At 40.6% G+C, this 25,815-nt stretch overlaps 1 protein-coding gene across 2 annotated transcripts; it reads right to left on the reverse strand.

Annotated features, from left to right (window-relative positions):
- On the reverse strand, nucleotides 1–24,925 carry LOC132371561 (solute carrier family 40 member 1-like). 2 transcript variants are annotated; one of them, XM_059932854.1, is made up of 5 exons: nucleotides 24,633–24,925; nucleotides 21,413–21,519; nucleotides 2,662–2,751; nucleotides 2,097–2,223; nucleotides 1–392 (listed from the first exon to the last, which is right to left on the reverse strand). In XM_059932854.1, the coding sequence occupies exons 3-5, from the start codon at nucleotides 2,716–2,718 to the stop codon at nucleotides 136–138; spliced, it is 441 nt and encodes a 146-aa protein (XP_059788837.1). In that variant the 5' UTR covers nucleotides 2,719–2,751; nucleotides 21,413–21,519; nucleotides 24,633–24,925; the 3' UTR covers nucleotides 1–135. The 2 variants fall into 2 exon arrangements, with proteins under 2 accessions (XP_059788837.1, XP_059788836.1); XM_059932853.1 differs by having other exon boundaries at nucleotides 2,662–2,777.
- Nucleotides 24,926–25,815: the final 890 nt, after the last annotated feature.

Genomic DNA, 25,815 nt, shown 5'->3' on the forward strand with positions numbered 1-25,815 from the left:
GACTTCTCATTTCTCACTGTTTGAGGCACATTTGCAGACAGAATATTAAGATTATAGTTAGACACAAGCTCTGAAAAGAAGCATTGACATAAAGGAGGGGAAAAAAAAAAAGCAAGAGCTGTCTCTGAGTTTGCATCACCTTGAATGTTCACAGCCTCCTGTCGCCTTTCTAGGAAGTGCCCCCGTTTGTTGCTGGGGTTTTACAGCCAACTGGGGAACTAGTTGAAAAATCCTGGATAGAAATAGAGACTCAACAAGAAGTGAAACCAAGCTCCATCGAAGAATGAAACCATAACCGATCACATGAGATGCCCATGTCATCACCTGGCCCATGAACAGGAGAGCAGATATACTGATGATCTGGTCCAGCCGCCAGACAGCTGCATTCATCCCTGTAAGTGAGAGGACGGAAACACTACAACTCAGTGCATGAGTCTCTCCTCCTGGTGAATTTAATGTCGTGTATTTGCTAGATTTGCGAGCTCACACTGGGTGAATGGCAGTGAAAACAGGAAAGATCCCTTTTAGTCTGACTATAGATTAATCATAGGATTTTCAACCTGGAAAAGACCTTTGAGATCAGTTCTGTTGGAACTTGAACAATTAACCAATGAGTAAACTGAGGGCTAGAGAGATTAGGTAACTTGGAGTTATTCCAACTCCTGTCTCAGCACTCTTTCTATCACATCCCACTGTCCGAACAACAACAGTATTAATAGCCATTATTATGACTAACACGTTGACAGGGAAGAGAGGGAAAAAACAGAACGAAGGATAGAAATCGTTGAATACTCTTTGCCACACGCATAGTTCTAAGCCTTCTACACATATTCATCTCACTCAATCCTCGCAACAACTGTAAGGGGTCCGTAATATCTCCCTTTTACAAGTTAAGAAACTGAGACATAAAGAAGTGAAATTATTTAAGGTCACAGAGAAGGTAAATGGTGGAGCTGATATTCAAACCCTGGCAGTCTGACCCTAAAGCTTATTCTCTTAACTATTCCACCATCATTAAAGAACATATTTACAAGATGATTTTTAAAATTAGAATAAACCTCAAATCTGAATTTGTGCTTTATTTTAGATTTCTTTAAAATTAATTAACAGCAAGTAGGAAGATTTTCTTTTACCCAGAGACAGGACACTTTCAACACCATGTCACCCGGCTTGTACCCACATAGCTGTTTTATTTTGGGTGTTGTTATTTAAGCCACAGTATATCCAAATAAGTGTAGTTTAGAAGAAAACATGATTATAAGGGGCTTCTACACTTTGTATGGAGTATATTTTAATAGACTCCTCTGTAATAGCTTCCTTTATCTTGGCTATCAACTCTCATGAACGTTTTCTAGCCAAGAGTACCAACTGCACAAATATAGGGTAAGACAAGATCTCCTGCTTTAGGTTGGCAATTTGAATATCTCACAATGAAAATGATCCAAGTTTTATAAATGGAAGAAAAAATAAAAAGATGCCAGATTCTTCCATTTAGCTCCATTATTGAAAAAAAATGATTCTACTTCTCACTATTAGTGATTAGGTGATAATCAAGTCACACTTGGGGATGAATTTTCTGGGGAAAGTAGAAGCTTACCATGGACGAAAATTAAGAAATCTTTTAATTCACTAATTTTTCAAATCTAAAATGACCAAAGAACCTCTGTAATATATTCAGAGGGGTTTCTCTCCCGAAAGTATGGTCTATATATCCTTTTGATAATAACGATCTCATCCATTTCTTACGTGCTTCCCATGTCCAGACATAGTGCTAAGTGCTTTACAAATCCTGTATCTCACAGAATCCTTCCCAAAAGTGAGCTGGCGGCAAGGTGGGGGGTTGTCATAATTTCTCTCATTCTACAGATGAGGAAAGTAAAGTCTAGAGAAGTTAAGTAACTTGCAGCTGGTAAGAGCCATAGCTGGTTTTAGCTGCATTCAAATGCAGGTCTCTTTGACTCCAAATACCTTCCATTAAAGGCTACTTTCCTGCCTTTCTCGGAGCGCCAACTGTCTCATCAACTCTGTTCACTAAACCAGTCCTACTTCTCAGCAGATTAGAGAACATGTGATGCCCTGTTATATCCACAGCTCACCAGCCAGCTGGCCTCTGTTGTCACCTGTGAGGCTTACAATCCAGTCCTTCTGAATGCTGATGGTCAGTGCTGTGCTGGCCAGGTTTGCCAAGGCTGCCAAGGTGATCACAGCTGTGAAGCAGACCACCTACGGAAGGAGGGTAAACGGAGTTTGGAACCCAGGGATAGACTTTCTCAGCCCATTGTAATACATACAGTTACTTATCTGACAGCTTGAAGAACATCTAAATGAACCCAAAGACTTTTGAGAGAAAGAGGTTCAATGCAGGTTTGAAGCCAAATGTTGTTGTATTTATTCTCAGCGTTTTCTTCTTCCCACCCCAGAAGCACCAGATCCGGTGCTAATTTGTACCTTGCAGACAGAGACTCTGCTGTTCTATTGCCTTCATGACTGTAAGATTTAGACTCTGATTAACAAATTAGGGGTGAGGAGAACACTGGTTAAAGATTAGCCCAATCCCAAATCAGTGAGCAGGGCCATCCAGAGATGACTCACTGAAGGGCATTCTGGTCTTGCCTGTGACATTCACTCTCACAGCACAGGGGGGAGATGGCAGATACTCACAGTGAACCAGCCTTGCCATACTTGCTCCAGCTCCCTTCTGTATGAGAACACAAGCATCAGGACCGCACAGCAGGTGGTGATAGAGGCATTCTGAGTGAAGAGCAAGACATGACCAACTGCAAAGGGAAACAGTATTTACTCTTGGTTTTAAGAGACAGGTTACTGTTACAAAATTGTTTAATGCAGAGTCACTGCAGTTGACCAAACCCCTGTGCCAACCAGGGTTATCATTCCCATCAGCAATCACAGGCTGAGTAGGAAGCAAAGAGCGGGCTTGTGCACTCACTAAAGGCAAAGCCTTTACAACCAAAAGAAGAAGGAAAAAAAACGGTTTTGCAAGCAAATGAAAACATGCTTTGAGAGTAAGACGATATGAAAAGCAGGATATTAGATAAATCAAAGCACTTACATTTTTCTACTGATATATCACACTCTTCTTTAATTTGTGACTGAAGTTATCAATATGGCCTAAGGACCAACAGTCCAGATTTTAAATAAGTTAGCCTTTTCAGTGCTGTGCTTTCAGAGAATGCCTTGCCAAACCTCCTAGGTGAAATGAAAACCATCAGGCTGACTGGTAATCAAAAGAATTGGAAAAACTTAGGAAATCCTATATTCTTCTTGGGTAAAGGAAGGTTAAAGAGATATTAGAGGGAAAAGCAAAAAATAGATTGACATTTGAACAAATAAGTCTCCAGATAGTAATTCCCAGTTTAGACAGATTACTTGGTATAAAAGTTTATCTTTTGGGGCTTCCCTGGTGGCACAGTGGTTGAGAATCTGCCTGCCAATGCAGGGGACACGGGTTCGAGCCCTGGTCTGGGAGGATCCCACATGCCGCGGGGCGGCTGGGCCCGTGAGCCACAATTACTGAGCCTGAGCGTCTGGAGCTTGTGCTCCGCAACAAAAGAGGCCGCGATAGTGAGAGGCCCACGCACCGCGATGAAGAGTGGCCCCCGCTCACCGCAACTAGAGAGAGCCCTTGCATGGAAGAGAAGACCCAACACAGCCAAAAATAAATAAATAAATAAATTTAAAAAAAAAAAGTTTATCTTTTACACATAGAAATTGTCTTTAATAGAAATTACATGAGTATATTATACATAGGTAATACCAGAGTATTAAAATGAAACATGTTTTTAGGAATTTAATATTAAAAATCTGTGATGGATAAATATCTAAAAATTACAATAAAATATTTTAAATATAGTACCAGAGAATGGCAGAAAGCTGGATACCGCTTTTTCTAGTTTTTAAAACTTATGCCCTGTCGTTATTAAGTTCATATCTGTATTTTATTTCACTAAGTAAACCAAAAAAGCTATTGAGGTCATAATTTACCATATCATTATATATGTATTACCTTTTTTTCTTGGTTTCCTATTGATCCAATCACCAATTAATACCCTAAATATTAATACAGATCCAGCCACCACTAAGCCAAACACTGCTGTTAGTAGAAGATTATATCCATATAATTTTATCAGAACCACAGATATGGCAAAGTGCCACATTCAGTCTCCCTGCAAGGCAGTAGAAGCAAAGCATGTTTTAATCATTGACCTAAAAGATGGAACAAAGTTAAAATCCAGAAAGATGCATTTCTCTCAAATGACATGTAATATGCAGGATTTCAAACCAGAACGTCCAAAGTTACACTTTTATGTATACAAGTATAACATTTTTAATGCAATACAGTTATACTTTTAAAAACTGAACAGAATATTATTTTAAAATCTTAAAACACCAAAAAGTCAAGAAGCCCAGGAGAGAATGTCAGATGAACACCTGGGGAACATGAGAAGCCCAAGAATTAAGCCTAGGTTACCCTGAGGTATCTGCTGATTCAGAAGAAACAACTGTGAAACAGAACTGCAGTTTTAGCAGCCTCAGAAAGTTAGATGATGGAAGTCTATGCTCATCAAAGACAAAGATAAAAATAGTTCTTACTTTAAGCTGAGCTATAACTCCACCCCTAGGGTAAGTTAGAGTAAACTACAAGTAAACTAACCATTGCCTGGACTTGTAGTCCAGCTTTACCTCATCTGATGGCCCAGAAAACCTCAAGTCTTGAGCTTGGATTAAACTGGTTCCAAATGGCTAGTGTCCACTATGCATCTGGGAGAAGCATTAAAATCCTCTCTAAAAGAAGATACTACCATCTTAGGCTTCAAAATACTTCTACAATAATTTTATTTTTATTTATTTATTTTTTGGTATGTTTAATATTTATTATAATAATTTTAAAACACAATGCCCAGCACACAGTCAAAGATAACCAGTCATATAAGGAAATGAAACACTATGAGCAAAATCTACAATAAATAACATACAATAAAAACAGACCTATTGAGACTTCAGATATTTAAATTATCAGACACAGGCTGTAAAATAATAATGCTTACTCTATTTAAAGAAATAAATGCCAATTCTGACAATCTGAGCAGGGAATTGGAAACTGTAAAAAATGATGTAGTCAGTTTAAAAAAGAACTAAAGAGAAATTCTAGGACTGAAAAATATAGCAATAGAAATTAAAATTTAAAATTCAATTGATAGGTTCAATAGGATGTTATAATTAAAGAAAAATTAGTTAACTGTAGATATGTATGAAGAAAAACCCACAATAAAATACAGAAAGACAAACTGAGGGAAACATGGTAGGAACAAAAATGAAAAAGGAGAAGAAGAAACATATAAGAGGCCAGACAAATAGAAAACACAAAATAACATGGTAGATTTAGCGTAAATATATCATAAGCTACCAATAAGTATAAATAAACTAAATGTTCAAATTAGAGGATAAAGAGTGACAAATTGGATTCAAAAATACAGCTAGATGCTATTTACAAGAGACACATTAAAACAAAAGAATAAGAAAGATTGAAGAAAAGGACAGGTAATGATATACTATGCAAACACTAACCAAAAAGAATCCATGTCACTGAATTGATACCAAAGTAGGATTTAAGGCAAAAAAAGATTACCGGAAATAAAGAGAATCATTTCATAATGATAAAAGCTTAATTAATCAGGAAGCTATAAAAATTCCAATTTTCTATGTACCTAATAACAAGGGCTCAAAATATATGACTCAAAAATCTGTAGCTCTTGCACTGTTGGTGGGAATGTAAATTGATACAGCCACTATGGAGAACAGTATGGAGGTTCTTTAAAAAACTACAAATAGAACTACCATACGATCCAGCAATCCCACTACTGGGCATATACCCTGAGAAAACCATAGGTCAAAAAGACTCTTGTACCAAAATGTTCATTGCAGCTCTATTTACAATAGCCAGGACATGGAAGCAACCTAAATGTCCATCGACAGATGAATGGATAAAGAAGATGTGGCACATATATACAATGGAATATTACTCAGCCATAAAAAGAAATGAAATGGAGGTATTTGTAATGAGGTGGATGGAGTTAGAGTCTGTCATACAGAGTGAAGTAAGTCAGAAAGAGAAAAACAAATACAGTATGCTAACACATATATACGGAATCTAAGGGGAAAAAAAGCCATGAAGAACCTCGTGGCAAGACGGGAATAAAGACACAGACCTACTAGAGAATGGACTTGAGGATATGGGGAGGGGGTGGGGTGAGATGTGACAGGGTGAGAGAGTGTCATGGACATATATACACTACCAAATGTAAAATAGGTAGCTAGTGGGAAGCAGCCGCATAGCACAGGGAGATCAGCTCGGTGCTTTGTGACCACCTAGAGGGGTGGGATGGGGAGGGTGGGAGGGAGGGAGATGCAAGAGGGAAGAGATATGGGAACATATTGTATATGTATAACTGATTGTTATAAAGCAGAAGCTAACACACCATTGTAAGGCAATTATACTTCAATAAAGATGTTTAAAAAAAAAAAAAAAAAAAAAAAAAAAAAAAATCTGTAGAGTTAAAAGAAGAAATAGACAATCATTGTGGGAGATTTTAACTCACCATCTCCCTCCTGGTAATTGATAGAATAAACAAAAAATATAAATATATAGTAAGAATATACACTTATATATATCTTATATATTATATATGTGTGTGTGTTCTACATAAAGTTTACATAAAAACAGTGTACTTGGCAACTTCAGAATACACATGCTTTTTAAGCACATGAAACATTTGTACAAATCAACAAAATGACCAGATAATGGATCTTAGAGCAAATCTTATTTTCAAAATACTGAACCATACAGAGAATGTTCTCTGACCTCAAGGCAATTAAGCTAAAATCGATAAGAAAGAAAATCAGAAATTCCTCATATGTTTGTAAATTAAGGAATTCATTTCTAAATAATCCATAGGTCAAGCTGGCAATCAGAAAGGACATTATAAAATATTTCAAACAGAGTATATCAACTTGTCAGATGCTACTGATATACTGTTCAAAGAGAAATTTATAGTTTGAAATGCATTTATTAGAAAAGAAAGGCTGAGTTTAATGAGCTAAGTATCTATATTAAAAAGTTAGAAAAGGAACAGCAAATTAAACCCGAAGAAAATAGAAGAAAAGCAATAATAAAGGTAAGAGAAGAAATCAATGAACTAGGAAAATGAACATACAATAGAAAAGCTTAATAAAGCCAAAATCTGGCTCTTTGCAAAAACTAATAAAATAAACTGTGGTTTATTACGCAATGAAATACTACACAGCAATAAAAAGTAGCGACTCAGGGCTGTTTGCAAAAACATGGGATTACATACATGATGTTGAGCAAAAGAAGCAAGATAAAATAGAATATATACGGTAGAACTTCATTTATGGAAAGTTCAAACTAAACTTGAAATCAACTCAACTATATCATTTAGGGATGCCTACACCAGTGGTGAAACTATAAAGAAAAGCAAGGAAGTGAAGGCCAGAAAAGTGGGGCTCCTGGTTACTTCCATTTGTGAGGAAGGAGTATAATTGAGAAGGAGCCTATGAGGGACTTCTTGGGTGCTGGCTACATCCTAGCTTTTGACTTGAGTGGTGGTTTCATGTATTCACTTTATAAGTATTTGTTATAATTGTTCCATATATATATGGATATATATACATTATGCACTTTCCTCTGTGCTAGAGTTTGTAATTCAAAACATTTTTTAACAAAAATATACACACATTTTGCATCAGTTATTTCGAGACATTCTAATTGTCTATTACAGTTCTCTTAACCATTCAAAATATATTAATTTCATTTTGATTCATCTTACCCATATCGATAAGGCACAGCTTACATAAATCAAAAACCTTGGACTGATGAGGTAGGTCAAAGTTGCTCCTAAAACACATATTTCCAAATGATAAATATTATGAAATAGTAAAAAAAAAAAAAATATTATATATATATTTCTTTAAAGCAAATTTTGCCCATTAACTCAGAGAAAGTGAAATCCTGTTTGGCATGAGTTTGCTTTCAGACACTAGCCTGGTGCGAAATAAAAACACAGGCAACAGAAAAGCACATGGTTTTGTTCAACAAGTGAGAGGATTCTCAGGGCTTCTGCTTTGTTTTCCTTTGATTTATTTGCCACTGAGTGACCACTAGGGAAATATTTAACCATACCCCTTTTCTCGCGTCTAGAGATGGAGTCAGAGAAGTAAGCAAGCCATTGCACTTAAAGGAAGTGTGCCTTAAAGGAAGTAGCCCAGAGTGTGATGAAGAACATAGAAATGGCAGCCACTCAACCTGGGAAGGCAGAACAGGGACTTCAAGGGAACGTTACCCCTCAGCAAAATCTGAGGGCCAAGAGGGAGTCACTAGGAAGGAGGTTTGAGGGTGGAGCTAGCTTTCTAGGTCAGGAGAACCATGGGTTCGAAGGTCTGGAGAAAAGAGAAAGCCAACTGCAAACAAGAAAATCCAGAGGCTGGCGTGTAAAGTACCAAGTCAGAGAGAGTAGGAAGTGGGGAGGATGAAGCAAGTCCAGGGGAGGTCCCTTCTTTCCAGAAAGAACAGGAAAGAGAGGCGGATCATTAAAGCCACTGGGCTCCTCTGTGGATGCCCAGATGCAGGGGCCTCATCTCTGCAGGGGCCTTTCAAACACACCCACTACACCTGCTGAGCTGTGGGTCTGTCTCAGCTCTTCACCCAGGAACCCTCTCCTGCTTCCCTCCTGCCCATCTTGACCATCATTCTTTATTCTCATCTTTCTGACACCCTCACCAAAATAGCACCTGGTCCCCATCTGTGCCAGCCACTGACGTCCCAGTCTTCCTGGTCTCTCGCTGCAACATCCAGTGTGTCTTCCTCATTTTAGAGAGCCCTGTTAAAGCCCTTTTCATCAGCTCCCACCACCCTCCACCTACCTGCATTGCTATATCTTCTATACAGGCTACCACCAATTTAAACAACCCTCCTCCAGAATAGCCCTGATATAGTAACAAGAATTCCTTCCTTCCTTCCTTCTCTTCCTCCCTCCCTCCGTTCCACCCCTCCTTCCTGCCAGCCCTCTTTTATGTATTCATGCATTCAAAACTTAATGAGCATCTACTATCTTTCAGGTATTCTGCCAGGCACTAGGGATAAAGTGGTAAAAAAAAGTTAGGGTTCTCACTCTTCTGTTATCCAGGGATAACAAACAACAGACAATGACTTATAACCTAGTGTGATGAGTTTCCTGTTAGACGGGGATGGGTATCACCCAGTCACTCCACAAGCCAGTCATGGAGGAACTATGGCAGGTCACTTAGGAGGCTTTCTGGAACCCAAAGGGCAACAGAAGGCACTGAGGAAGGCTGTCAAAGTTGGACATAACATCCCCTGACACAGGAGCACCACCCAGCCACCCAGCTCAGTGCTGGAAGACTAGTGCCTTGGGTCCTTCACATGTGTAGATATCACCAACCCTGCGGCCTTTCCCCAGGTGCACCTCCACTCTTCACCAACTCAGCAATGCCTGAGGCATCAGCACTTTGCTATCCACATTACAGCCCAGCAATGGACAAATCTTCCAGTGACGGTTACTGCACTGAAGAGCAGGGTCTTTGGCTGGTAGCACAGTCTGCTCTAGGCCGGCCCTACTGGCCCCCAGCTACTAGCAAGAACTTGTTGGGAGCTGGCCCCTCACATCAGGAATTCTCTGGATTGTTATTCGATCTTCCATCTGGCCCAGCGAGAGGAGAGGTTCTGGCCAGGGGTACATTACTAGCCATTGGCTGATCTCACTTCAAATGGGTATCACTAACCATAAGCGGGGCCTTAGGCTGCCCACCCTCACACTGTGTTTTTCTCGTCCATTTACTTTCCTACTTTACTGATTTCTCTTCTCTCTTGGAACATTTCCCACCCTCACTCTGAGCTGAGAGCCTGTTTGCTAAGCCACTAAAGATACAAAAGCAGTGGAAGAGGACTTCCTTCGCTTCCCACCATTACACCTTCCCACCTGCCCACACCTGTGGCTCCAACTTTACCTCCTGTTTCTACGGGTGCCCAGCAAAGCCGCTCCTCACCGCACCTCTCTCTCCCATCCTCCAAGACACTGATCCTTTTTTTTTTTTTTTAAGTGATGTGTCCTTACTATATTTTAGTTAAATCAAAAAGAAATGTTTCAGACTTCCCCGGCGGCACAGTGGTTAAGAATCTGCCTGCCAATTTAGGGGACATGGGTTCAATCCCCGGTCCGGGAAGATCCCACATGCCGCGGAGCAGCTAAGCCCGTGCGCCACAACTACTAAGCCTGCTCTCTGCAGCCCGTGAGCCACAACTACTGAGCCCACATGCTGCAACTACTGAAGCCTGTGCACTTAGAGCTCCACAACAAGAGAAGCCACCGAAGTGAGAAGCCCACGCACCACAACCAAGAGTAGCCCCTGCTCGCCGCAACTAGAGAAAGCCCGCGCACAGCAACGAAGACCCAGTGCAGCCAAAAATAAATAAATAAGAACGCAAAAAAAAAAAAAGAAATGTTTCATATAAAACACTGGGGAGAATCACTCAAAATATTTATCCTAAGCATTAAATCTAAGTTTGGAGGTAGAATAGTCACGTGACTTCTATCAGCAATGGGACGTCTCCCAGGGGTCACCGCAAGGAGACAGGCAAGCCATAGGCTACAGTGCAGCCCCAATAAGATACTTGAGTCAGGGACCCTGGGTGGGGGTATGGGGTTGGTGCTGGTTGACATAGTAGAGAAAAGGGGGCTCTTGGGCCTGCTCCAAGCCAGCCCTGCCACAGAGCCCTGGTGTAGCAGTCAGTGTCACAGTCAGCCACATCCAGAAGGTACCCAGAAACAGGGAACAGCCAGCCATGATATACCTGAGCACAATGCCAGCCATCAACACCAAGTGCTAAACCATCAGACAAATGTGCCATTGTGGTCTTGAGGGACATCCGGACACGCAAAGACCTTCTGGCCCAGGCCAGGCAAGGCTATGTCTGCCTCCCAAGGACACATGACTACAGTTCCCAGTGATGATTAGGTGGCTATTATTGGTCTGGGAATTCATTTTAATCCATCTACAATGAGTGTGCAGCATTCTTTCTAAAAGAAAGCCTACTTTGGGGCCAAGGGCTAGGGAAGGGGACAGGAGGGAACTCTAGTTAGGACTATTACTTGCTATGATCAGGACTTCCATTTAAACAGCCCAGATGTCGAGATTATCTTATATTGGTCTCACACAGGTTGGGGAGAAAGTAGAAGTTAGAACAATTGCTGAAAGCTTCTGGTTTTCTCTTTATTAAGTCTGATGACTCAGACTGAATTGGGGCTTTTTGCAATAGGCAAGCACATCCTTCTTACACAAATGAGAGAACATGTAACTCACCTATCATAAAGCCTTGCAAAGAGAGGACACTAGATCAACTGTGGCTAAAAATAGGATGAGCGGTAGTATATATTCTCTCCTGCTGCCTAATGTCCATCACAATGAGAACAATCTTTAAAAGTAAACTGTATAGATTGCCAACAAACACATGAAAGAATGCTCAACATCATTAATCATTAGAGAAATGCAAACCAAAACTACAATGAGATATCATCTCACACCGGTCAGAATGGCCATCAACAAAAAATCTAGAAACAATAAATGCTGTGGAGGGTGTGGAGAAAAGGGAACACTCTTGCACTGTTGGTGGGAATGTAAATTGATACAGCCACTATGGAGAACAGTATGGAGGTTCCTTAAAAAACTAAAAATAGAACTACCATACGATCCAGCAATCCCACTACTGGGCATATACCCTGAGAAAACCATAATTCAAAAAGAGTCATGTACCAAAATGTTCATTGCAGCTCTATTTACAATAGCCAGGACATGGAAGCAACCTAAGTGTCCATCAACAGAGGAATGGATAAAGAAGATGTGGCACATATATACAATGGAATATTACTCAGCCATAAAAAGAAACGAAATTGAGTTATTTGTAGTGAGGTGGATGGAGTTAGAGTCTGTCATACAGAGTGAAGTAAGTCAGAAAGAGAAAAACAAATACAGTATGCTAACACATATATATGGAATCTAAGGGAAAAAAAAAAGGTCATGAAGAACCTAGTGGCAAGAGGGGAATAAAGACACAGACCTACTAGAGAATGGACTTGAGGATATGGGGAGGGAGAAGGGTAAGCTGTGACAAAGTGAGAGAGTGGCAAGGACATATACACACAACCAAACGTAAAATAGATAGCTAGTGGGAAGCAGCCGCATAGCACAGGGAGATCAGCTCTGTGCTTTGTGACCACCTAGAGGGGTGGGATAGGGAGGGTGGGAGGGAGGGAGATGCAAGAGGGAAGAGATATGGGAACATATGTATATGTATAACTGATTTACTTTGTTATAAAGCAGAAACTAACACACCATTGTAAAGCAATTATACTCCAATAAAGATGTTAAAAAAAAAAAGAGTAAACTGTATATTGAAATGTATTATAAAACTTGAAAGTGAAACAAAAGATAGATTTCAAGGATGGTTAGAGTTTCTATTTCACTGGACTAAAGAGACCCTGTCCAGGAAGACAACAAACCTAAAGTCTCTTTTGGGCACCATTTACTTTCCTGTTAAACAGCAACAGGATACAGTGAAGAATGAATTTTAGTTCTACTTTCATTTAAAATCATTTCTGTTACCTAGTAAAGCAGAACCATATCCTCTCTAGAGAAAAAGAGTATATGTTTAACAAATGGAAAGTAGCTGCCATTTTCCCTTTTTCTTGTTAACAGAAAGTCAATCTTGCTCTGGGAGACAGTGCATCCCTAGCCCTAGGGGATGAATCACAGCTGATGTTAAGTCACTTATTGTGATGGCATTTCCCAGACCCCCTGTAGCTAGGATTGGCCTCTGACTGTTTTAGCCACTGAGGTGGAAGGAGAAGTCTCCTGGGGGCTTCTGGGAAAGATTTTGCTTTCTTTTTCTTTTTTTGCCAACATCTATTATTATTATTATTTTTAATTATACACATATTAACAGGTGTGAGATGATATCTCATTGTGGGTTTTTTTTTTTGAAATATAGTTGATTTACAATATTTCAGGTATACAGCAAAGTGATTCAGCTACATACACATATATGTATGTATATGTATATATATATATTCTTTTTCAGATTCTTTTCCATTATAGCTTATTATAAGACACTGAATATAGTTCCCTGTGCTATTCAGTAGGTCCTTGCTGTTTATCTACCTTCTATTTAGTAGTGTGTATCTGTTTATCTCAAATTCCAAATTTATCCCTCCCCCCAACCCCAAGATTTTGCTTTCTGATAAAAGAAGCAAGTGCAAGAGGAGAGCTTGCTTTTGCTCTTCCCCACCCACCGCTTTGCCTTTGAACGTGGCTGTGATGCCTAGAGCTGCAGCAGCGGCCTCGCAGTCATAAACTGACACTGTCAGAAGCCAGTGGGCTGAGGGCGACAAGGCAGATGGGAAGAACAGCTGGGGCCTTGAAGGCATCACTGAATTGCTGAAACGACCCTGACTGGATAACTTGTGCACTTCTTGTTTAGTAAGTAATGAAGGTTCTTTGAGATTCAGACCTTGCCAGTTGAGTTTTCTTTTGCTTGCAGCCAGAAACATTTCCAACTGATACACAGACCTTTAATGACTGGTTCAATGATTGCCCATATACCCAGTATCAAAATTTCACTATTGGGCTTCCCTGGTGGCGCAGTGGTTGAGAGTCTGCCTGCCAATGCAGGGGACATGGGTTCGAGCCATGGTCTGGGAAGATCCCACATGCCGCGGAGCAACTAGGCCCGTGAGCCACAACTACTGAGCCTGCGTGTCTGGAGCGTGTGCTCCGCAACAAGAGAGGCCGCGATAGTGAGAGGCCCGCGCATCGCAATGAAGAGTGGCCCCCGCTTGCCACAACTAGAGAAAGCCCTTGCAAAGAAACAAAGACCCAACACAGCCAAAAATAATAAATAAATAATAAATAAATTAAAACAAAAAAATTTCACTATTGCTAATATTTACCATATTTGCTTTATCTCTGTATGTGTATTTTCAATATATGTTGAAATTAAGTTGTCAGTATCATAACTTACCCCTTCAGCACCTATCTCCTAAAAGTAAGCACATTTCCCTTCATGACTACAATGCCATTCTCTCCTAAAAATATTACTAATTCTCTGATAGTATCTGAGAGCTAGTCCATATTCAGTTTCCTTTATTATCCCCCAAATATCTTTTTGTAGTTGGCGAAAACTTCCATTTAAATGGTACAAATGGGACTTGGAGTTTTGTTTTACTTTTTCTTCTTCTTTGAATCAAAAAGAAAGATTCGGGACTTCCCTGGTGGCGCAATGGTTAAGAATCCGCCTGCCAATGCAGGGGACACATGTTCAAGCCCTGGTCCAGGAAGATAACACATGCCACAGAGCAACTAAGCCCCTGTGCCACAACTACTGAGCCTGTGTGCCACAACTACTGAAGCCTGTGCACCTAGAGTCTGTGCTCCGCAACAAGAGACAATGAGAAGACCACGCACCGCAACAAAGCACAGCCCCCACTCGTCTCAACTAGAGAAAGCCCACGTGCAGCAACGAAGACCCAACCCAGCCAAAAATAAATAAATTATTTTTTAAAAAAGATTAATTTAAAATATATATATAAAAAATAAATTTAAAAAAAGAAAAAAGAAAGATTCATCACCCCCTCCTCCTGCCACAACAGAGTTTCATTCTTCAGCCCATGATGGCTTCTGAGCTCAGGAGAACCTGGCAAGACTTGAATAAAGCTTTGGAATTAAGGCTGTAACAAATCACCTCAGCCATACATCCCTCAAAAGCGTTTTAAGAATTCCCATTTGGAAACTTATTTGGGCTTGGGTTCCTGGTTCCTAATGTTCTTCTCAATCAGACTTTGAGGCAAAGGACTATGGACATGGAGTGTGGAGTCAAGCTGTCTGTGAGGCAGGCTGCTCTGATTTGGGGACCTAACTTTATTCCCCCTCCCCAAATGACCCTCCACATCCCACTCCATAATTTACATGTAACAGTGGGACAAAATGAACAGGGGATGGCATTTTTGACCCCCAGTTGTAGTAATTACAATACTAATTGTGTATTTGAACTACTCAAAACCCTTTATAGTTGACACTCCTTATAAACATAATTAGGAAAAAATTCAGATGCACCCACACTCTGAGAGAGATGGGTAAACAAAGCTAATTGTTTTGTGACATGTAAATTAATGAAATCAACAGAGGTTTTTGTAGAACATTGTTGCATAAAGGACAAATGTTGCTTGATTATCTTTGTTTATTTTTTTTAACCTCCCATTTTACTTAATTAAAACCATTATGGGAGATTGGTTCAAGATGGCAGATTAGAAGTATGTGCACTCACTCCCTCTTGCGAGAGTACCAGAATCACAACTAACAGCTGAACAATCATCAACAGGAAGACACTGGAACTCACCAAATAAGATACCCCACATCCAAAGACAAAGGAGACACCACAGTGAGACAGTAGGAGGGGCGCAATCACAATAAAATCAAATCCCATAACTGTTGGGTGGGTGATTCACAAACTGGAAACACTTATACCACAGAAGTCCACCCACTAGAGTGAAGGTACTGAGCCCCACGTCAGGCTTCCCAACCTGGGGGTCCGGCAATGGGAGGAGGAATTCCTAGAGAATCAGACTTTGAAGTCTAGCAGGATTTGATTGCAGGACTTTGACAGGACTGGGGGAAAGAGAGACTCCACTCTTGGAGGGCACACACAAAGTAGTGTGTGCATTGGGACCCAGGGGAAGGAGCAGTGACCCCATAGGACACTGAAATAGACCTACCTGCTAGTGCTGGAGGGTCCCCTGCAGAGGTGGGGGGTGGGTGTGGCTCACCATGAGGAAAAGGACACTGGCAGCAAAAGTTCTGGGAAGTACTTCTTGCTGTGAGCCCTCCCAGAGTCTGTCATTAGCCCCACCAAAGGGCCCAGGTAGGCTCCAGTGTTGGGTCGCCTCAGGCCAAACAACCAGTAGGGAGGGAACGCAGCCCCACCCATCAGCAGACAAGCAGATTAAAGTTTTACTGAGCTCTGCCCACCAGAGCAACAGTCAGCTCTACTCACCACCAGTCCCTCCCATCAGGAAACTTGCACAAGCCTGTTAGATAGCCTCATCCACCAGAGGGCAGACAGCAGAAGCAAGAAGAACTACAATCCTGCAGCCTGTGGAACAAAAACCACATTCACAGAAAGATAAACAAAATGAAGAGGCAGAGGGCTATGTACCAGATAAAGGAAAAAGATAAAACCCCAGAAAAACAACTAAATGAAGCAGAGAGAAGGAACCTTCCAGAAAAAGAATTCAGAATAATGATAGTGAAGATGATCCAGGACCTCAGAAAAAGAATGGAGGCAAAGATCGAGAAGATGCAAGAAATGTTTAACAAAGACTTAGAAGAATTAAAGAACAAACAAACAGAGATAAACAATACAATAACTGAAATGAAAAATACAATAGAAGGAATCAAGAGCACAGTAACTGAGGGAGAAGAACGGATAAGTGACCTGGAAGACAGTATGGTGGAATTCACTGCCATGGAACAGAATAAAGAAAAAAGAATGAAAAGAAATGAAGACAGCCTAAGAGACCTCTGGGACAACATGAAGCGCAACAACATTCGCATTATACGGGTCCCAGAAGGAGAAGAGAGAGAGAAAGGACCAGAGAAAATATTTGAAGAGATTATAGTCTAAAACATCCCTAACATGGGAAAGGAAGTAGCCACCCAAGTCCAGGAAGCACAGAGAGTCCCAGGCAGGATAAACCCAAGGAGAAACACGCTGAGACACATAGTAATCAAATTGACAAAAATTAAAGACAAAGAAAAATTATTGAAAGCAACAAGGGAAAAATGATGAATAACATACAAGGGAACTCCCAAAAGGTTAACACCTGATTTCTCAACAGAAACTCTACAAGCCAGAAGGGAGTGGCATGATATATTTCAAGTGATGAAAGGGAAGGACCTACAACCAAGATTACTCTACCCGGCAAGGATCTCATTCAGATTCGACAGAGAAATCAAAAGCTTTACAGACAAGCAAAATCTAAGAGAATTCAGCACCACCAAACCAGCTCTACAACAAATGCTAAAGGAACTTCTCTAAGTGGGAAACACAAGAGAAGAAAAGGACCTACAAAAACAAGCCCATAACACTTAAGAAAATGGTAATAGGAACATACATATCAATAATTACCTTAAACGTGAATGGATTAAATGCTCCAACCAAAAGATACAGGCTAGCTGAATGGATACAAAAACAAGACCCATATATATGCTGTCTACAAGACACCCACTTCAGACCTAGGGACACATACAGACTGAAAGTGAGGGGATGGAAAAAGATTTCCATGCAAATGGAAGTCAAAAAGAAAGCTGGAGTGGCAATACTCATATCAGATAAAATAGACTTTAAAATAAAGAATGTTACAAGAGACAAGGAAGGACGCTACATAATGATCAAGGGATCAATCCAAAAAGAAGATATAACAATTATAAACATATATGCACCCAACGTAGGAGCACCTCAATACATAAGCCAACTGCTAACAGCTGTAAGAGAGGAAATCGACAGTAACACAATAATAGTGGGGGACCTTAACACCTCACTTACACCAATGGACAGATCATCCAAACAGAAAATTAATAAGGAAACAGAAGCTTTAAATGACACAATAGACCAGCGAGATTTAATTGATATTTATAGGACATTCCATCCAAAAAGAGCAGATTACACTTTCTTCTCAAGTGCGCAGGGAACATTCTCCAGGATAGATCACAACTTGGGTCACAAATCAAACTTCAGTAAATTTAAGAAAATTGAAATCATATCAAGCATCTTTTCTGACCACAATGCTATGAGATTAGAAATGAATTACAGGGAAAAAAACGTAAAAAACACAAACACATGGAGGCTAAACAATACGTTACTAAATAACCAAGAGATCACTGAAGAAATCAAAGAGGAAATCAAAAACTACCTAGAGACAAATGACAATGAAAACACGATGATCTAAAACCTATGGGAGGCAGCAAAAGCAGTTCTAAGAGGGAAGTTTATAGCAACACAAGCCTACCTCAAGAAACAAGAAAAATCTCAAATAAACAATCTAACCTTACACCTAAAGGAACTAGAGAAAGAAGAACAAACAAAACCCAAAGTTAGCAGAAGGAAAGAAATCACAAAGATCAGAGCAGAAATAAATGAAATAGAAACAAAGAAAACAATACCAAAGATCAATAAAACTAAAAGCTGGTTCTTTGAGAAGATAAACAAAATTGATAAACCATTAACCAGACTCATTAAGAAAAAGAGGGAGAGTACTCAAATCAATAAAATTAGCAGAATACAAACCATCCTGAGAGACTACTACAAGCAACTCTATGCCAATAAATCGGACAGCCTGGAAGAAATGGACAAATTCTTAGCAAGGTATAACCTTCCAAGACTGAACCAGGAAGAAATAGAAAATATGAACAGACCAATCACAAGTAATGAAATTGAAACTGTGATTAAAAATCTTCCAACAAACAAAAGTCCAGGACCAGATGGCTTCACAGGTGAATTCTATCAAACATTTAGAGACCACCTAATACCCATCCTTCTCATATTCTTCCAAAAGATTGCAGAGGAAGGAACACTCCCAGACTCATTCTATGAGGCCACCATCACCCTGATACCAAAACCAGACAAAGATACTACAAAAAAAGAAAATTACAGACCAATATCACTAATGAATATAGATGCAAAAATCCTCAAAAATACTAGCAAACAGAATCCAACAACACATTAAAAGGATCATACACCATGATCAAGTGGGATTTATCCCAGGAATGCAAGGATTCTTCAATATATGCAAATCAATCAATGTGATACACCCTATTAAATTGAAGAAGAAAAACCATATGATCATCTCAATAGATGCTGAAAAAGCTTTTGACAAAATTCAACACCCATTTCTGATAAAAACTCTCCAGAAAGTGGGCATAGAGGGAACCTACCTCAACATAATACAGGCCATATATGACAAACCCACAGCAAACATCATTCTCAATGGTGAAAAACTGAGAGCATTTCCTCTAAGATCAGGAACAAGACAAGGATGTCCACTCTCGCCACTATTATTCAACATAGTTTTGGAAGTCCTAGCCATGGCAATCAGAGAAGAAAAAGAAATAAAAAGAATACAAATTGGAAAAGAAGAAGTAAAACTGTCACTGTTTGCAGATGACATGATACTATACATGGAGAAAGACACCACCAGAAAACTACTAGAGCTAATCAATGAATTTGGTAAAGTTGCAGGATACAAAATTAATGCATAGAAATCTCTTGCATTCCTATACACTAATGATGAAAAATCTGAAAGAGAAATTAAGGAAACACTCCCATTTACCATTGCAAGAAAAAGAATAAAATACCTAGGAATAAACCTACCTAGGGAGACAAAAGAACTGTATGCCAAAAACTATAAGACACTGCTGAAAGAAATTAAAGATGATACAAACAGATGGAGAGATACACCATGTTCTTGGATTGGAAGACTCAGTATTGTGAAAATGACTATACTACCCAAAGCAATCTACAGATTCAATGCAATCCCTATCAAATTACCAATGGCATTTTTTACAGAACTAGAACAAAAAAACTTAAAATTTGTATGGAGACACAAAAGACCCCGAATAGCCAAAGCAGTCTTGAGGGGAAAAAATGCAGCTGGAGGAATCAGACTCCTTGACTTCAGACTATACTACAAAGCTACAGTAATCAAGACAATATGGTACTGGCACCAAAACAGAAACACAGATCAATGGAACAGGATAGCAAGCCCAGAGATAAACTCACACACCTATGGTCAACTAATCTATGACAAAGGAGGCAAGGATATACAATGGAGAAAAGACAGTCTCTTCAGTAAGTGGTGCTGGGAGAACTGGACAGCTACATGTAAAAGAATGAAATTAGAACACTCCCTAACACCACACACAAAAATAAACTCAAAATGGATTAGAGACCTAAATGTAAGACCGGACACTATAAAACTCTTAGAGGAAAACATAGGAAGAACACTCTTTGACATAAATCACAGCAAGATCTTTTTTGATCCACCTCCTAGAGTAATGGAAATAAAAATAAAAATAAACAAATGGGACCTAATGATACTTCAAAGCTTTTGCGCAGCAAAGGAAACCATAAACAAGACGAAAAGACAACCCTCAGAATGGGAGAAAATATTTGCAAATGAATCAACGGACAAAGGATTAATCTCCAAAATATATAAACAGCTCATGCAGCTCAATATTAAAAAAATAAACAACCCAATCAAAAAATGGGCAGAAGATCTAAATAGACATTTCTCCAAAGAATACAAACAGTTGGCCAAGAAGCACATGAAAAAGCTGCTCACCAACACTAATTATTAGAGAAATGCAAATCAAAACTACAATGAGGTATCACCTCACACCAGTTAGAATGGGCGTCATCAGAAAATCTACAAACAACAAATGCTGGAGAGGGTGTGGAGAAAAGGGAACCCTCTTGCACTGTTGGTTGGAATGTAAATTGATACAGCCACTATGGAGAACAGTATGGAGGTTCCTTAAAAAAGTAAAAATAGAATTACCATATGACCCAGCAATCCTACTACTGGGCAGAGAGATGGGTAAACAAAGCTAATTGTGAGAAAATTATTATTTTTGGTTTTCCCAGAGAAAACCATAATTCAAATACACACATGCACCCCAATGTTCATTGCAGCACTATTTACAATAGCCAGGCCATGGAAGCAACCTAAATGCCGATCGACAGACACATGGATAAAGAAGATGTGGTACATATATACAATGGAATATTACTCAGCCATAAAAAGGAATGAAATTGGGTCATTTGTAGGGACGTTGGTGGATCTAGAGACTGTCATACAGAGTGAAGTAAGCCAGAAAGAGAAAAACAAATATCGTATACTAACACATATATATGGAACCTAGAAAAATGGTACAGATGAACCAGTTTGCAGGGCAGAAATAGAGACACAGATGTAGAGAACAAACGTGTAAACACCAATGGGGGAAAGTGGCAGGGCGGGGCGGTGGTGTGATGAATTGGGAGATTGGGATTGACATATATACCCTAATATGTATAAAATGGATAACTAATAAGAACCTGCTGTACAAAAAAAAAAAAAACAAACCATTATGCTCAGAGGAACTTGACAGCTTCATATTGCTGATGTCAATGCGGCAGTATTGCCTCCGCAGGGGCAATGTGCCCCCTTTCTCAAGTAGAGCTTACTAGAATAATGTGTAACTGGAGACTTACCTAAAAGACTCTTCTCTCTCTTCATCTGCTTCATCTGGTGCTTGCGGTTCTAGTCTCTTTCTCCTCATTTCCAGAATTTTCAGTGTCATTTAGTTCTCCCACCATTACTACATGTTGGGAGAAAAAGATTTCAAATAATGAAAAATATATTTAAACTGGTCATAAAATGGTAGAAGTCAATGTGTTTTAACTTAATTCCATTGGATTCCTCAAAAACCATTAATATTTCATTTATTTTAACTGCAGAAAGTTAATTGTGTAATCTGTTAGAAGGGCCTTATTGCGTATGAATAAAGTCATAGCAATTGCTTGTGAAAGTTAGAGGTTTATTATTAATGCTCAAAACCCATTATTCTGGGGGAAACATTCAGCCAGCTCTAATCAGAGACTCACAAACTTATCACACCCAAAAAATGGTTAAAGATATGTTTTGACTAAATTATCTGTGTCACCATTCAACCCAGGAACAATGGTGTAAGTAATTTCTCCCTCTTTAACATGTTATTTTTCCAACTTTTTCAAAAGGGCACATTTCTTAAGCTTGAAATAACTAATGCAAGTCATAAATAAAAGCTTTGTTATGTTTTCACAAACATATCCCCAAGAAACAAATGCTTGCTTCTGCTAATGACTATTTTACCTCTAAAAGGAGTGAAAGCAAGGAATTTCTAAAATTTTAACATTCTGCTTACTGAACATAGACAACAGGAAGGTTTGGATCCCCCCACTGGACTCCCAGAGACTGTGTAGAAAGATGAATCACAAAGCAGTGCCGTGAACAGCTTGGGAACCACATCCGGGCATTGCTACCGTGGGCCTCTTTGTGCAGAAACTGTTAGACATGCAAATGTTTCCTGTGGGCTGTGGAAAGAGAGGCCAGCAGTTTCTGCCACCCGTGACCTCCCAGCACAGTGTGCTCTGACGAGGCCCTTCTGGGGCTGTAGGGTGCTGCACCTCACCTCTCCTGCCTCAGCCTGGGCAAGGACAAGAGATGTCCAAAACGTCCCTGTCGTAGAAAAACCTAGGACACATGCAGGAACATTCGTTAAGATTCTTTTTTGTTTTGATTTGTTTTGTTTTGTTTTGATTTTGGTTTTGTGGGGGGGGGGGTTTGGCCACACCACATGGCATACGGGATCTTAGTTCCCCGACCAGAGACGGAACCTGTGCCGCTGCAGTGGAAGCGCGGAGTCCTAACCACTGGACGGCCAAGGAATTCCCTCGTTAAGGTTCTTAAAGAAGGAAGTTTGATTTTGTGCTTGGAAATATATCAGAAATCACTTAGAGGCAAACAAGAGCCCCCTGCAGAGTTGAGCAGCCACTCGTCTCCAGATGCCTCCACGCTTAAAGTGCTCTCTTGGGGCTGGGGCTGTCCAGGCCTTTCCAGGCAAAGCTGCCCAGCATCTTTCTCTTCCTCCCTCCAGGCTTTGAACCAGTGATGCTCACCTGTGGTGTCTCATTCTCTCGGCAAACCGTACTGGCTGGGCCCTGCACACATGACTCCTAGGAAAGGTTAATGGCAAGCCCAAGTTTGGGGATGGTCCTCCTGGACTGACTGACCCTCTTTCCAAGAGCGATGCCAACTTAACCAAAAGGATTCCAATTTTAATGGGAATTTCAGGACTCAGTACTTTTTCTTGGGTTGAGGAGGGTGGGATCAGGGATGTTTCTAGTTCTTTGGTTCAGAATGGGTAACATTTAGTAGCAGCTGTGGCCCAGCAAAACCTCTTTTTTGTTATTTCTGTCCCAAGACCTTAGAGCAGGGTTCCCCAACCCCTGGGCCATGGACCGGTACTGGTTCGCGGCCTTTTAGAAACCGGGCGGCACAGCAGGAGGTGAGCGGCGGGCCAGCGAGCGAAGCTTCACCTGCCGCTTCCCATCGCTCCCCATCGCTCGTGTTACCGCCTGAACCATCCCCCACTCCCCCACGCCCATCCATGGAAAACCTGTCTTCCACAAAACCGGTCCCTGGTGCCAAAAAGGTTGGGGACCTCTACCTTAGAGCACTGAGTAAAAAATCCTTCAGATCCTCCTGATTCACTTCAGTAATGACCTATAATACTTCTCTCAGACAGGCTCAGATTCTTGTGACCATCTCCCTGTTTAGTCCATACATCTTGTTTGCAGTGACTGGCAGAGAGTTAGTTGAGAAATCTAGGATAACAAAGCTTTTACTGTATAAATATTCTACCAAAGAAAACCAAAAAGATATCATAAAGCATTCAATCTGACACATTCCAGATAAATTATTCAAATTTTGCTGCAAATGCTTCAGCCTAAAATAAATGGCTTTGTTTGCAGAACTGTGTATGATACCGCACATTTGTCAGAACTCCTTACCCATCCGAAAGTGCTGTTGCCCTGGTAACTGGGGAGCTCGGCAGAGCTAAGAGATCCTGCTGGCGGCAGGGGTAACATAAACCCCATGAGGGCAGGGTTCACGTCCGTTATATTCACCGCCCTCGCTGAGGTCCCAGATACAGGGCCAGGCACAGAGAGGGCACTCGAGAAATGAGCCCATTTGCTGTATTTACAAGTGTAAGAATATGGCAATAGCATCAGGTCCTGAGCTTGTAGGGCAAAGAATAAAAAGGACAGGTCACAACTTCATCTTTCATGTATGCATGTGTGATGTCACATGGATGAAAAAGGAGCAGGAGGAGTTGTTCTTTTCAAAAGGAAAATATTCACAAAATATATGGAAATAGTAACACAACTTTGAGACCATAGGTGGTTTCCCTGAGCAAGATTTGGCAGGAATCAAAAAAGCCAATTTAGCGCTCTAGGAAGAAACTTGATGGTACTTGGGAATGGAAGGAGAATTTTACAGTACCTCATCAAGTGGCATACACACACACACATTATATTACAGATGTATATATACACATAAATAAACATACATACTATATACATAAGTATATGTTTGTGTATTTGTATCAAAGATCCCTGTGCTCTACCTCAAACTTTCCATGATGAAATGAGATACTTTGGTCATCAACAGAGAAATAATAAAATAACTCCCAAAGTTTGGGGAGAAGGGGAGGCTGGGGAGAAAACTGTTCCATATTTAGCATAAGACGACCAGCTTCCTAAAAAGTATCTTTCTCTACATAAACTACAAAAGTCATTTCAAAATTTACCACTTTATGCTTTCCAAACCTTTAACAAAACTGACATATCCAAAGTCAATATTGGAAGAGAAAAGGGATTATTTACTCACCCCCAGAGGAGCAGCCTTTCTCTCTTTTAAAAGATGTTTCTTCTTGTTGGTGGTAGTTTAAGTAAGAGGAATGGGAAAGTGGGAATCGTAGGGAGATGGGCTTTTAATCTCCAAAGGAGAATATTTTCCCCCTCACCGCACATTCCCTGTAGAACGATGCACTTGATTTAGTGTCCCAGCGGCAACTGAAGCCTTAAATTAAAGGCTCAAAGGGGTTCAAGGAAGAAGCGATGGGGAACCAGATTAGACAGAAGGTCTCTCCAAAAACATACACATTCAGTTTAGACCAGTCGTATTTTTCCAACCCGAAGCACACTTCCTACAGACTCTGGCAGTCAGCGTCCTTCCAAGCACAGGAAATGCTGACATGTGTGCGCAAGCACATCTGCAGGAGTCACACTGCCTGGGCTCAGACCCAGGCCCCACCCACGAGAAATGTGGCTGCAGTTAGGGTCACTGATTTCTTCAAGCCTCCGTTTCTCAGCTCTAACACAGGCATAACAATAGTACTTACCTCACAAAGTGGTTAGGAAGATGAAACAAGGATGACAACGCACGAAGGGTCTTAGGAGAGGGTCTGGGGTGAAGTTAGTGCTCAAAAAAGCACAGCTAGGGGGCTTCCCTGGTGGCGCAGTGGTTGAGAATCTGCCTGCTAATGCAGGGGACACGGGTTCGAGCCCTGGTCTGGGAGGATCCCACATGCCGTGGAGCAACTGGGCCCGTGAACCACAACTGCTGAGCCTGCGCGTCTGGAGCCTGTGCTCCGCAACAAGAGAGGCCGTGATAGTGAGAGGCCCGCGCGCCGCGATGAAGAGTGGCCCCCACTTGCTGCAGCTAGAGAAAGCCCTAGCACAGAAACGAAGACCCAACATAGCAATCAATCAATCAATCAATCAATCAATCAATCTTTAAAAAAAAAAAAGCACAGCTATTGTCATTCTGATTGGCAGTATTGCATATTCAGTTATTATCATTATCAGGAACAGCAGCATTGTTATACTCAAGGAGTTTGGTTTGACTTAAGGTGAAAGTGTGAAATGGTGACCAACATGAGGGAGAAGGTGTAACTGAACCAAAACCTGGGTCAGCTCGCCCGTGCATGCAGTAAAGCCAATCTACTGACACCAGGTTGTGGTGAAGGAAAGGGCAGTGTTTATCGCAGGGTGCCAAGCAAGGAGTCCAG

Source organism: Balaenoptera ricei, chromosome 9 (genome assembly GCF_028023285.1).
Source record: "Balaenoptera ricei isolate mBalRic1 chromosome 9, mBalRic1.hap2, whole genome shotgun sequence".
Classification (NCBI taxonomy): domain Eukaryota; kingdom Metazoa; phylum Chordata; class Mammalia; order Artiodactyla; family Balaenopteridae; genus Balaenoptera; species Balaenoptera ricei.

Excerpts from the sequence above, each read along its gene's own strand:
- LOC132371561 (XM_059932853.1), bottom strand. The coding sequence starts at position 21,446 with ATGAAGCAGATGAAGAGAGAGAAGAGTCTTTTAG. Across the intron at positions 2,224-2,661 it reads TATGGCAAGGCTGGTTCACT|GTGGTCTGCTTCACAGCTGT; the intron begins GTGAGTATCTGC and ends CTCCTTCCGTAG. Across the intron at positions 393-2,096 it reads CAACAGAGGCCAGCTGGCTG|GGATGAATGCAGCTGTCTGG; the intron begins GTGAGCTGTGGA and ends TCTCACTTACAG.